The sequence below is a fragment of the Phragmites australis genome, chromosome 4 (genome assembly GCF_958298935.1).
Source record: "Phragmites australis chromosome 4, lpPhrAust1.1, whole genome shotgun sequence".
NCBI classification, from domain to species: Eukaryota; Viridiplantae; Streptophyta; class Magnoliopsida; order Poales; family Poaceae; genus Phragmites; species Phragmites australis.
In genome coordinates this window covers 2,046,238-2,059,379 of record NC_084924.1, presented here as the reverse complement: position 1 = coordinate 2,059,379, position 13,142 = coordinate 2,046,238, and the positions used below count along the sequence as shown (strand labels likewise).

The 13,142-nt window shown below is 47.2% G+C and overlaps 1 protein-coding gene and 1 pseudogene across 1 annotated transcript; both read right to left on the bottom strand.

The window, feature by feature from the left end:
* Positions 1-358: 358 nt before the first annotated feature.
* LOC133915129 (pentatricopeptide repeat-containing protein At4g21065-like) lies at positions 359-7,619 on the bottom strand (annotated as a pseudogene).
* A 132-nt stretch (positions 7,620-7,751) lies between these two features.
* LOC133915130 (uncharacterized) lies at positions 7,752-12,383 on the bottom strand. Its single transcript, XM_062358157.1, has 11 exons — positions 12,172-12,383; positions 12,015-12,085; positions 11,862-11,919; positions 11,663-11,769; positions 11,098-11,143; positions 10,806-10,940; positions 10,624-10,713; positions 10,399-10,515; positions 10,214-10,297; positions 8,142-8,206; positions 7,752-8,033 (listed from the first exon to the last, which is right to left on the bottom strand). Exons 1-11 carry the CDS (start codon positions 12,256-12,258, stop codon positions 7,847-7,849), a joined length of 1,047 nt encoding a protein of 348 aa, XP_062214141.1. The 5' UTR covers positions 12,259-12,383; the 3' UTR covers positions 7,752-7,846.
* Positions 12,384-13,142: the final 759 nt, after the last annotated feature.

Below are 13,142 nucleotides of genomic sequence, written 5' to 3'. Positions count from 1 at the left end.
ATAAGCAACGGTGACCGGTGAGGTTTAACATTCAGGAAGAGGGTTTTCAGGATCGCCAGTGTGCTTCCCAAGCTTAAGGGATGTACAAAGAAGCAGAACAACCCGACGAAAGAGGCATATGTGGGGATAGGGTGGCAAGGTGGGGGAGGGGGCAACGATGCCATTCGGTGTCAATGGATCCGGCAACAGGAGTGCCGTCAGAGACGGGTGGAGAGCGGGGCGAGCTATGGCGATGAAGCTGTAGCGTGAGCAAGACTATGAGTGGAGGTTGAAGATGATTGTAAGCTGTTGGACACCCATCAAAAATTCACAACCTTCGCATGTTTTTTTTTATAAAAAAAACAGACGCCTGTTTTTTTAGCATCCGCCATACCAAAATGATGCGTAATTGTAATGTCTATCAATTTTTACGGTGAATTCACCTAAACTTTCACTCACCTTGTTTCCGCTAGCTAGTGATGGCAAAAGAAGTGGTTGGTTCTATCGCATAAACCTTGTCCAAGATCATGATCGCAGATTCGCAGTTGAGATCACGGAATCCCGATACGTCGAAGGCCTGGAATGGCTTGCAAATTTGGTTGACGTCATCCGGGAAGCAAGGCTACAAGGCTCCGTTGTCCTCAACACCGTCGAAGCCTAAGCTGGCAAGGAGACGGAATGTGATCTTGGACCAGACGAGCTTCGCATCTTTGTGCATACCATCGAGAGCTTATCCGGGGACTTGGAATGTTTCAACCGGCTGGCTTCATTCCCTCCGCCTAACTAATTTCTTTTCCCTTGTCAAGCCAAATGCATCGACAACAAGCAACCAGGCTGGAATATGTCCAGAAAGTCAGCCTTTCTTCCGACGAAGTGAGCATGTATCTCTGCCGCTGCTGTAGTGTTGTTCAACCTGAAAGACCGCAACAGAGTGATCCCCTCAGTTCTCTAAATATTTCTGAAACATAGTGTGGAGAAATAACCTCCTCCTCGACCATCGTCCTGGAATAACAAGATCCGATAGCCAGTAAAGTGCAAATAACGATGAAAACCAAGTCCATATGCTGTACATCTACACAATGAGGATGATCTTAGCCAATGCATTGTTATATCCAGAAACGATGCACGGCCTGCCTCTATGATCCTATCTTAGTGCCAGTCGACATTACAGCGAAACCAACTATACACACAGCCTATATATTTCTCTTATCGACAGGGCCTAATCAGTAACGTACCTTGTATTCACTAGCCATGGCAGAAGTGGTTGGTTCAATCGCATCTGCGGTGACTGCCATAGTTGCAGACAGGGCGGTGGCCAAGTTCGTCGACAACATCAACAGGCAGACAGCCGCAGCAGACAAAGCTGCAGCGGCTGGAGCTGCTGCTGATCAGGATCCGCAGCACGATCGAGGTGTCCGAGAAGCATGCCATCGGGTGCCCCATGCTGCTCCAGTGGCAGGAGAAGCTCAAGGAGGCTGCCTCCCATGGCGACGAGGTGCTTCTCAGCTTCCAACAGCGCGTCGATGAAACCGCATCTCATGGGAGCGGCGACGACCAGCACAGCAGCGCTAGTGCACCCAATGCTATTATGTCCTTCACAAGGAAGACCTTATTGACCATGGCCCGGCACATTCGCACTGCTGCCACGATGCTTCTCTAGCGACATAGACATCAAGATGCTGGACAGCACGGTGGAAGTGCTGGAGAAGGCCTCGGAGGACATATTGGAGTTAATCGGATTGCTCCAGACCTTGCCGAACCTCAAAAGGAGACGTACGATTCCTATGCCACGTCGGCTTGACACTTTGCATCGTGTGCTGCTGACATCCTCGAAGCAGCTTCTTGTCAGGATGGATACTTCCTTGTCTGATACATCACCAGATGATCGGGAGCTCCAGGAAGTGACAGTGCTTGTGCGAAGGATCCAACAAGCCTTGGCCAAGATTACTATGGCAGTTGAGATCGCGGAAAACAGAGACGTTAATGGCCTGGAGTGGCTAGCACAATGGAATGACCTCCTCCGGGAAGCAAGGCAACAAGGCTGCACCATCCTCGGCACCGTCGGAGCCAAAGCCGGGAAGAAGACCGCAGAATAAGACCTTGAAGAAGACGAGCTTCGCAGTTTTGTCCATACCATCGAGAGCTTAGCTGGGGACTAGGAATGTTTCAACAGGCTGACTTCATTATGTCCGCTTAATTAACACCTTCCCATGTCAAGCCAAACGCATCGACAATAAGCAACCAATCTGGAATTTGGTGCCATCAAGTGTGTTTTTCTTCCGACGAAGCGAGCACATTTGCCACTATTCAATGCACAACAGTGTGATTCACTTGGTTTCTAAATATTTTGAAACAAATGGGTAGAAATACATTCTGCTTCCATCTTATTTCTGACCAGTGATCGCCGTACATTCAACATATCCTTTTTCTCAAGCTCATGTTCCCTTTTTGGGCATAACAAGCTCATATTCCTGTACCCCATTCTCATCCCGACTCTGCCACCACACTAGTCAAGGACAGACATGACATGATTGTCTGCCAAAGCGTTGTGGCACCATGCTTGGTTGCCAACGATATTTTGTTTTGTGGATCCATCACCAGAAAAATTTGGTGCAGGAGAAAATCCTTCAAGGGATGGAGCTGACACTGGTCATGCACAATGGTCAAGATTGTATAAATGCTCCCCTTTAAGATATTCTGTTCCTTGGTATTGAAGTTGAACACATGGAATGAAACTCTGTCACTTGGCATTGGAGAAAGATACAGCAATACCTCAGGAATATTTTATCTACCTATGTATGACAGGAAAGTTCCAGCCTTGACTGGTTAATAGCATATCCTGCAAAATACAAGATAGAAGTGTCAATATGTGCAGTAAGATTCTAAAATCTTGTATATATATGGATAAAAATTCTATAAAGAAACTCGAGTATCAATATATATAAACATGGCGCAGAGAGAAAAATATAATACACAAATTGTCCACCTCCGCAATTCAAGATAGAAATGTTCAAAGTAACTAGGACTACAAGCCTCTACAAAACATCAGAGCACTAGACATACCAACAATAAGACAGCTCATGTCTACTTCTGATTTCCTTTCACACAGGCCAACAGACAACACAAACAGCAAATAATACAATGTGCAGCTGACCTGTCCCATTTCGTTGTCCTGCAAGTTCTGGTTCTGTTCCGTTTTAACTCAATTACTTCAGAATTTTTCTAATGCAGTAGGTTCACTCAAAACAACTCCTGTAATCTTATGAGAAGAGGTCCAATATAAACAATAAAACTGTTGAGGCTGTAATTACTTTGCATGACTTCTTTGAGCTATGGTGGGGAAACTTGGTTCTATTTCTACTTCAGTGACCGAAGGGCTAACAAGAAGGCTGGTCTCTTAGGTGATGGAAATGTTCGACAAGCAAGCAACAGTCAAATAACTCAAAGGCTGGAGATGCTGCTCATCAAGATCCACAACAGGATAGAGGTTTCGGAAAAGCATTGCATCCAAAGCACTTGGCTGCTCCAGTGGCAAGAGAAACTGAAGGAAGGTGCCCCACAAGGCGATGAGGTTATTGCCAGCTTCAAACAGCAAGCCGAAGACAACCCCTGCTAGGAACGGGAGCCATAGGATCGCATTGTCCAGCATGACAAGGTGCACCCACAATGTTATCAAGGTCTGTTCTTGAGCAACGAGGGTGTGGAGAAAATGTACAGCACACTGGAGAGGTTTCGATCTATCAGTAGATACAGTCATACAGGTAGGTTCATAAGATTGGTTGAGTGGGAGGTTTTGGTAGAGTTAGAGAAATGATAAACAAAAAATAACAGAGGCGACTCAAATTTGTTCCAGACGGTGCAAATTTGACTTTGAAAGAGCAGGCTCCTAAACAATGGAAGAAATCATCTCTGTTTGAAGCATACTGGGAGGGCCTGCAAAGGGGAGTGCACAGACATACTACCCCTGTCATGAATGAGGATGTGACCACAAGTCACGAGGAGGGTGAGATGGACTTAGCAGCACCCAGCAAGAATGAGGAGGCAATGACGGACAAAATGCATGGTTAAAGGTTCAAGGCATCGGCAGAAGTAAGCAAAACCAAATGGAGAATGAGATGGTTGAGGAAAGACTTAGAATTCTGCCAGCGAAAATCAGAGAAGACACTGAGAAGGCACACTCTTCACAGAAGCATTTATCAGCGCACTGCATGAATGAAAACGTGATAAAAAAAAAAAGACATGGATATACTTGAGAAAAGGCTTGACATAGCATTGTATAAAATCAGCAAGGCCATCGAGATGGCTGATAGTCAAGACATTCAAGACCCATTATCACTTGCACATTGGGCTGACATCCTCAGGGAGGATATGCAAGAAGGTACTTGGCACCACCAACACCTATGCTGACCAAGAGGCAGCAGTTTTTTTGGGGGGTGGGGATGAAGAGACGGTCGAGAGGTTGGCCAATGATGTCATGTATCTTAGCGATTTTGATTGTACTTGTTGTGCATCCAGTTTACATATAAAGCTTTCACATTAGATGTAATATGTGAAGCATTTGTACTTTTAGATGGTCTATTGAAACTAGGAACCTTTTACTGAGTGATTATGTGTAATGTATTGGGTTTCATTTAAACTTTGGCATCACAAGCATTAATTTAAATGTTTCTCTAGTTTCTTTATAACTTTTTAGATTAATTTGGTGTTTTCAAATAGAGGATGTGGAAAATGGAGTTGGGCATAAGTAGTCTGAGTTATTCTTTCTCGTTCCTCCTTGAAAATGCGAATCAGTAAGATTTTTTAGTAAACAAAGCGAAGTATATGAAATTATATACTTCAGAGCAGTTTCCAGTATCATTGAATAAGCATCATAACCATTGCCTTATTGGCAGCTGAAAGCTTTTGTGTTGTAAATGAATGGACGAACCTTTATCGAGTCGTAGAAGATTGCCAGGAATACATACATTATCATTACCAGCATCTGGGTGTGGAAGTTCAATGCACTCTTCACTGCACCATTAGAAACAGGATAAAGTAGTGAAACACAATTCCATCACCAGAAATCATTGCACGAGCAGGAACCATCCTTGAAGCGATGGAAGCGGCTGCGATCACGCACTATGATCTCCCGGTTATAAACCCGTGAAATGCACTTTATTGCTGCATGACAATCCGAGCACACTCGGAGATTTTTAACCACTCGGACTTGTGTTCCAGGAGGAGTCCTTAGTAGCACAAATGCAATTGCCAGCTTCTCGCTGTGCCACTGAAGCGCACCCTCCTTGTCCTCCTCATCAAGATCAAGCAGGACCTCTGATGTGGCTGAGATGTGCCCAATGCGCCTTAGCTCTCTCGCCATCTCCTCAACCATCATGTATATCTCCTTGTACTGCGGGTGCGACTCATCTCCAACTATGAACTCATGAACCTCCCCATCAAGCTCAACAAGGCTGCAGCCTGGTACCTTCCTGATTCCTCTCTTGCTCATCTCTCTCCTAATTTCTGATTTCTCCTTCCACCTCTGTGTCAGCGCATAGACATTGGAGAGCATGACATAGTTGGCCTCATGAGCCGGGTACTCATTTAGAAGGTTCCTGGTGATGCTTTCACCAAGCCCAAGCCTGCCATGAGCACGGCACGCAGCAACAAGTGTCCGCCATATTATTGGATTAGGTTTCATGGGCATTGTACGAACAAACTCCATTGCCTGCTCGATCATGCCAGCACGACCAAACATGTCAACCATGCAACCATAATGCTCAATCTTAGGCTCAATGCCATACTCCATCTTCATCGAATCAAAGTAGGCACGGCCTTCATCGACCATTCCAGCATGGCTACATGCAGTGAGCACCCCAATGAACGCAACATCATCAGGCGACACGCCTGCATTCTGCATCTCCTCAAACATCCCCACAGCCTCCTTCCCACGACCCTCCATCGCAAGAGCATCAATCACCGAAGTCCATGACACAACTGTCCGCTCCTCCATCCCCTGGAACACCGCCACCGCCCCATCCACATCCCCACACTTGGCGAGTGCATCAATCAGCGCATTGGACAACGTCACAGACCTCCCAATCCTCTCCCTCACCACAAACCGCCCAACCCACCGTGCAAGCTCGAGTGCACCCAAATCTGCAGCCGCTGCCAGAACCCCAATCACTGTGACCTCATCCGGCCGCACCCCACTGGCCTGCATCTCCCTGAACAACCCAACCGCATCACTCGACCGCCCCCCACGAACATACCCGCCGATCATGGCGCTCCACGTAACCGCGCTCTCCTTGGGCAGCATTCTATCGAACACATTCCGTGCGTCCCCAAGAAACCCGCCGCCAAAGCAAGAGTACATGTGTATGAGAGTATTGGAGACGTAGTGGTCGGTGGCGAAGCCGAACTTGAGAGCGGCGGCGTGGGCCTGGAGCCCGACGCCCGGGGAGCCCGGGAGAGCGGCGCAGGCCTTGAGGAGGAACGGGAAGGTGAACTTGTTCGGCGCGACGGCGCTGCGAAGCATGAGCGGGAAGAAGGCGGCGGCGCGGAGACGGGCGGAGTGGAGCGGGGAGGTGGCATGCGTGCGGATGAGAGTGTTGACGAGGAAAGCGTCGATGGGGACGGAGGGGCCGAGGAGTGCGGTGACGAGGGGCTCGAGGAGCGCGGGGGCGGCGGAGGCGGAGGATGCGAAGAGCCTGGTGAGGACGAGCGGGTTGTTGTGGAGGCCGGACTTGAGGAGGAAGGCGAGGGACTGGAGGGCGGCGTCCGGCGTTGAGGAGCGCGCCAGGAGGCGGAGGCAGTGCTGCTCCGCTGCGCGCGCCGCGGACGGCGGATGGTGCGAGGCCGGCGCGGTGGAGAAGCGGCGGCGGCGCGGATGCGACTGAAGAAGATGTGGAAGCGGCGGCGGCGGCGGCGGCATTTGGTCGAGCGCATGGCGCAGACGCGGGGGTAGGGCGGTTTTGATCATTCGCACCGCGCAACCAATTCATCTTCACGTGAATTCAAGGATTATCTTATACGCTGCAATGCGCATTCGCAAGCTAAGTCCTGCGAAGATAAACTGATCTTTTTCAACAAGTTCGAAAAATTGAGGGCACGTTTGGAAGGTGAGAATTTCACGGAATTCCTGAGAGAATTGAACTCTAGAACTTCAAAAGAATTCAAATTCATGTGAGAGTCGCACTGTTTCATTTTAAAATCCATAGGACAACAGAGCCTGAATATTCGTTGCTTGTCGAGTATCATCGCCGTATACAAATCAGCATAGCACATTTGGTTCTGCAATCAGCCATAGACCCAAAGCTGTCAAGTCACCCTTTTTTCCAGATAACCAAGGCCAGTCACATTTTGAATTTGAATTCTTGTATAACAAATCAGTAACAAGGACAAGAGAATTTATAAGCGGGAACAGCAATTTGACCTATTCTGTCAATCTCTCTATGATAACATCTAAGATACGCGAGGTATAGAGGTGATTATAGTCATGTTTGGTACAACTAAAATTTATAGGCTTTTGTTAAAAAGCTACTTATAGCTTCTGAGAAAAACGGTTACCTTATGAACTTAATTTTTAGACTATCACCACACCAGCTTTTCAAAAAAACTAGTCTCGATCAGCTTATCAGTTTTTAATTCATTTCAGCAGAAATCAATTTATCAGAAAAACCATAAACCAGCAATAAGTTTGACATTTGTTTCAGCTTATCAACTTTTCTGAAAAACAGAAGATGCTGATAAGCAGAAACAAACAGGGCCAATATAAAAAAAATTTGACAGTATTCCTTCAAATGCATTTGCAGGTGATGAACTAAGTTTGTATAAGCTACAATGATGAACTAAGCTGCAGAAACTTGTTAACACAGGATGTCAAGGTCTATGAGTAGATTTTCCATATGCCTAGTCCATAACCTACTTTGATCAGCAGAAGCTCAAATACCATGTGCATGATGCTTGTCATGCGCACTTTGGATCCAGGTATTTCAGTCCAATTAACAGATACTTCTACCATTGGGATGCTGAGGTTCTTGCACAGGTTTACAAGCTCAACATCAAAACACCACCTGCCCATGCAAAGAAAACGGACGAATAAAAATGATCAATCATATCTTCATGCCTAGCAAGAGGTTTTATGGTACTTGAAAGAAAAAGATGAAAAGAGGCAAAGATACCTCTTCAATCTAATATTTGTGAAGAGTTTCCTTGCAGCAGCCCGTGTGAACATCTTGAAGCCACACTGGAATTTGTAATAATTAAGCACATGACGCAGCAAACAGCATAGTCATGACAGAAAATGTACATGAAAATGAAAGGCGTGTGTTTATTTAAAGGAAAAACTCTATTTTTTCGTCCCTCAACCATCGCTACAGTTTAATTTTCGTCCCTCAACTTCAATACCAAAAATCTTTCGTCCCCTAACATTTAAAACGTACGGAACTTGTCTCTCGACCTGTTTCAGAGTGTTTTTGCACACATGGCGTTGTTAACTTGCATCTTACGTGGCATGACCATGCTGACTTAGCCTCTCCCACATTGGAGCCCACCTATCAACCTTTTCTTCTTCTCCTCCCTCTCCGTCCAAACAGGGATGGATCTACCGGTGGGATCCAGAATGAGTGAAGCAGGAAGTCTTCGATGAGTTTGGGCAGGCCGAGGTTGAGCAGTGAACTGAGCTAGAAGAGCACCCACTTGGTGATCAGCTTGGGCCCGTCGTCGTGGTCGTGGCCCAAGAGTGCCTGGCAGAGGAAGGAGAAGGCAGTGGCGGCGTTGTAGCAGCCAAAGTTGGCCTTGCCGACCCTAGCGAGCTCGTTCTCCATGAGGCTGAAGAGGTCACCGTACACGTCGCGGAACTTAGGGATCACATGCTAGCAACGGTGGAAGAGGAGGTAGAAGAGGAGCGTCTTGAGCGACGCGTGGTTGGGATCGGCGGGATCGAGGTAGGAGAGCACGCGGTAGCCGCCGGTGAAGAGGTACGTCTTGTCCCTTCGTGGCGCGTGACCCGCATGTAGTGGCCCTCCTCGACGCCGCCTCCTTCCTGGTCCTCTTCGACACCTCGCTCATGGACGTGTCACGCACCGCGAAGGGACCCAGCGGCATGTTGAGACAAACCACCGTGGATCGGTGTGCGCGGACACAGGACGTGAAGAAGCCAGCCAGTCAGTCGCCGACGCAGCCGCCCTCATCTGCCTCGCCCTCCTAGCGCACGACTATGGTGCCGAGAAGAGGAGGTAAGTCACCGTCGTGGCCATCCCTTGATCTGTGCACGGTAGAGACTACAGCTACGGCAAGTCCACAAGGCACTCCATCGAATGGTTGACGAGCGTCGGCTCGAGGTGGTCATCGGGCTTGGGGAGGATAATCGTCGGCATGGTGAGGGTGAAGATGCGCGGCGGCACGGTGAGAGCAATGAAGAGGTTCCTCAAGTCCTTAACGGTGTTGTCTCGCGCGAGGGCGATGCGGCTGCGGATCACACAGCGGCTCATGGCATCGTCGATGTCTTGCGGCTTGCCAAGCAGTGACGGAATCCTGAACTCCATGGATTTCCCGGAGGAGCTCGCGGAGCGCGCAGGCGGCCACTAGACCATTTTCGCTGTCGAGGAGGTGCCCACGGCGGATCGCGGTGAGGAGGTGCCGACTTGAGGAAGCAGCTCCCCCCACTTCGACAACCACCTTCGCTACGTTGTACAGTAGCCTAGCGACGGGAAGAGGTGATGTCAGCAGCAAATCCGATCACATCGACTCGACCAACAACGGTAGGAGATGGCGCTGCCAGTGGATCCAGCCAAGAGATGGCAAGGCATCAGGGAGAGGTGGCATCAGCCCAAGGCAAAGCTGATGAGGCCCTAACCGCGCGCTGGTGGAGGTGACACCAGATGCAGTCGGGAGAAGGTCGCGCAACGCTGGATCCGTCTTGGAGAACACCTTGTAAGAGGAGCTCGAGAGACGGCATATCCATCCTTGTTTGGACGGAGAGTAGGGAGAAGAGGAGGTTGACAAGTGGGCCCTAATGTGGGAGAGGCTAAGTCAGCATGGTCAGGCCACGCGGGATGCAAGTCAGCAATACCATGTGTGCAAAACCACTCTGAAACAGGTCGAAGTACGAGTTCCGTACAGTTTTAAATGTTGGTGGATAAAAGATTTCTGGTATTGGAGTTGAGGACGAAAATTAAACCGCGACGATAGTTGAGGGACGAAAAATAGACTTTTCCTTATTTAAAAGATCTATATGGCTGCAAAAGCATACCTGTGTATCTCTGATCCCAGGACCAGCCGTCAACAAAACTACGAAGTGGAAACCTTTCATAAGAAAATTTCGGTACCATTTCCTCTGCAGTATGCCAGGAAAAGAAGAAAACAACACACAATGAACTTGAGATACTAGGAAAGGAAACCAAACCATTGAGGCTAATTGGGATTGAAGAGATTTACTGTCGCAAGAGCCTGCTTCTCCAGATGAGCACGGGAACCAAAAACGACAATTTCAATCTCAGACAGTTTCTGAGATGAACTAGCCGATGCTCCTGGACTGGACTTAACTTTCTTAGCCTAAGAGCAAAAGAGTGAGCATTTCAAGAAATTGATGCAGTCATCATAATCAAAACCAGTCATACAAACTTTTTCAAATCATGTTGTTCGGTTAAGCTTATGACAGACCTGAGCTTCAAGCTTTTCCAAATCGGTCACTTTAGTTGCCCCATCAGCATCAAGCATGAGCAATAGTTCACCACGCGAATGGAGCATCCCCTATTAGACAATGCTTTCACAAAAAAATTGGAAAGCACAAATTAGTTTTTATTTTGAAACCAGTGGGGTATTCGTGGAGTTTCAACACTCACTTTTCTGACTGCTTCACCTTTCCCATGATTTCTTCCAAGTAGAAGAACTCTAACATTGTCAATCTTATGTTGTTTCACAAAATTGAAGGCAACTTTAGAGGTGCGGTCAGTACTCCCATCGTCAACAATCAAGACCTTAATAGGAATCGATTAAAGAACACATGAAACATCCAAAATTAGATAAATTAATACAGGCTTCAAGAAATAAAAGATTTTGCAATAAAATTCTAAATTCTGCCTGTGAGGTACATAAAGGAAAGCAAATGCTAACGATGCTCAGTTTTCCACATACCTCGTAAGAAAATGACTTGTCGGCAGCTGAACGTTGTTTCAGGTAGCTATTAGAGAGAGAGAGAGAAAAGCACTTAACACAACAAACAAAACAATTACCCTAGGATTAAAGCAACTGCTGCACAAGGACAACTACTAGTATGGATTGATGTGGTATTCAAAGATAACAAACTAAACAGTGCAACGATGATAGGAAATGCATCCCTGTGATTCTAAACAACAATAATAGGAAATGTTCATAACATAGCCTTACATGCTACTTCGAGCAGTATCCAAGCATCTCTAGCAAGTGGCAAGTAAAATTTTCAGAAGCTCTCAAGGGTGACGTCCGACAGCTCAGGATGTAATAGGAGCTATGTTCAAGTTCAACCTAAAGTTGCTAGGATATTAGCTCTGGGTTGTTTTGTTTTGCTCCTGGTTAGCCCTCATGTGTGTCTGTCTTATCGTTCTTCTATTTTCATTGCAAGATTTTGGTAAATTTGATTTCTTATTGAAATTGGTCAGCTTGGTATCTTGTTGAAATTAGGAGAACTTCCTATTCGGGTGGGGGGTAGGGGGAGCCTTACTTGAGTGTTTCTGTAAGAGCCTCGGGAAGTCGATGCTCCTCATTGTAGGCAGGAACTATCAGCGAAATGTACTTCTCAGGTGGATCAAAAATCGACGGGCAGGGAACCTAGAACAGTTAACACAAGCAAATGAACAAACACCTAGCGTCGACATCATGTCACAGACCGAGAGGAACTCATCACGAGCAATCAGTAATACCTTGTTGAGCGAGTTGGGGTCCTCGAAGAAGGCGTCCGAAACGGCGGTCCTCTCCAGCCTGCAGCCAAGATCAAGAACGACGCACCAGTCAACAACACGCGCAGATCGCGAGCGGAACGAAAAGGATGAGACGGGAATACAGAAGCGACTTACGAGTGCATGCACCCGATCTTGCGGATGTGCTCGAAGAAGACGGCGGCGGCGCCCAGCACCGCGACGGACACCTGCACACGGTAGGAAGAGATGGCGTGAGCGTCGTGGCGAGGACCAGGAGGGGACGGAGGAACAGGGTGTGGGGGAAGGGGAGTACAAGGGTGGCTAGGAGGGTGCTCGGCGAGAGGGAGGCGGGGAGGAGGCCGGCGGCGGCGGAGAGAGACCAGGCGGCGGCGGCGGTCATCGCGACGCGACGACCGGTGTCGAGTTCACCCACTGTTTGCTAGTCCGGGTCCGGGAGACGCGGAGATCTGCAGGGCCAGGGCAAGCCGTGCAGGCGTACGGTTGCCTGGTTGGACGCGGCCGGCCCGGGTTGCAGGGTTTTTTGGTTGGAGTTCTTGTGTATTGGAACAAAAATAGCCTTGAACGCAGATTTACTGTTAAATAGAATTATAAAAAAAAAATCAAAGTTAAAAATAGAGTTCTATTTGTCATACCTGGTTAGTTGAGAGGGAAGTTTAAACAACTATATCACTCAAACAGTTTGAATAAGAATGTATTTAGATCTTCTAATTTATTTATTTTGATACCTGGTATATCTCATTATCTTGGCATGATTGTATAAGTTAACTAACGCATAGAGTAGATAAGTTGCTCATTTGTAACACAAGTTATTTGATTTGGCATTGATACTTGTTTAGTGCTTATAGAATTATTTTCGATAAAAGATAGTACTTATATAACAAGATCATGCATGCTTGTCTAAGATGATATAGCTGTAAGCCTAAACTCATATATAAGTACTAAATAATGTATTGCATTCTTAAGGAATTCTTGTATTATGCCTTGGGTTTCAATATGATTTTGTTATTTTAAGAGATATTCTTGTAATGTGAGATGTAATACTCAGCTTATATGTCAATATAAATCATTCTGTTTTGGGGGAAAGTTGCACGTGCTCCGACAATATAATCCGCGTTGAGGTGCTCTTCGTGGGCCATGAATCATTGCAAGACCTGACTAAACTTGTCCATTCTATGTCAGATTTAACAAGTGAAATGATGCCTAAGCCCAGCAGCCAACTAGGCTAGACTTTGCTTCGCCCACCACCTAATTTTCTAGTTGGTG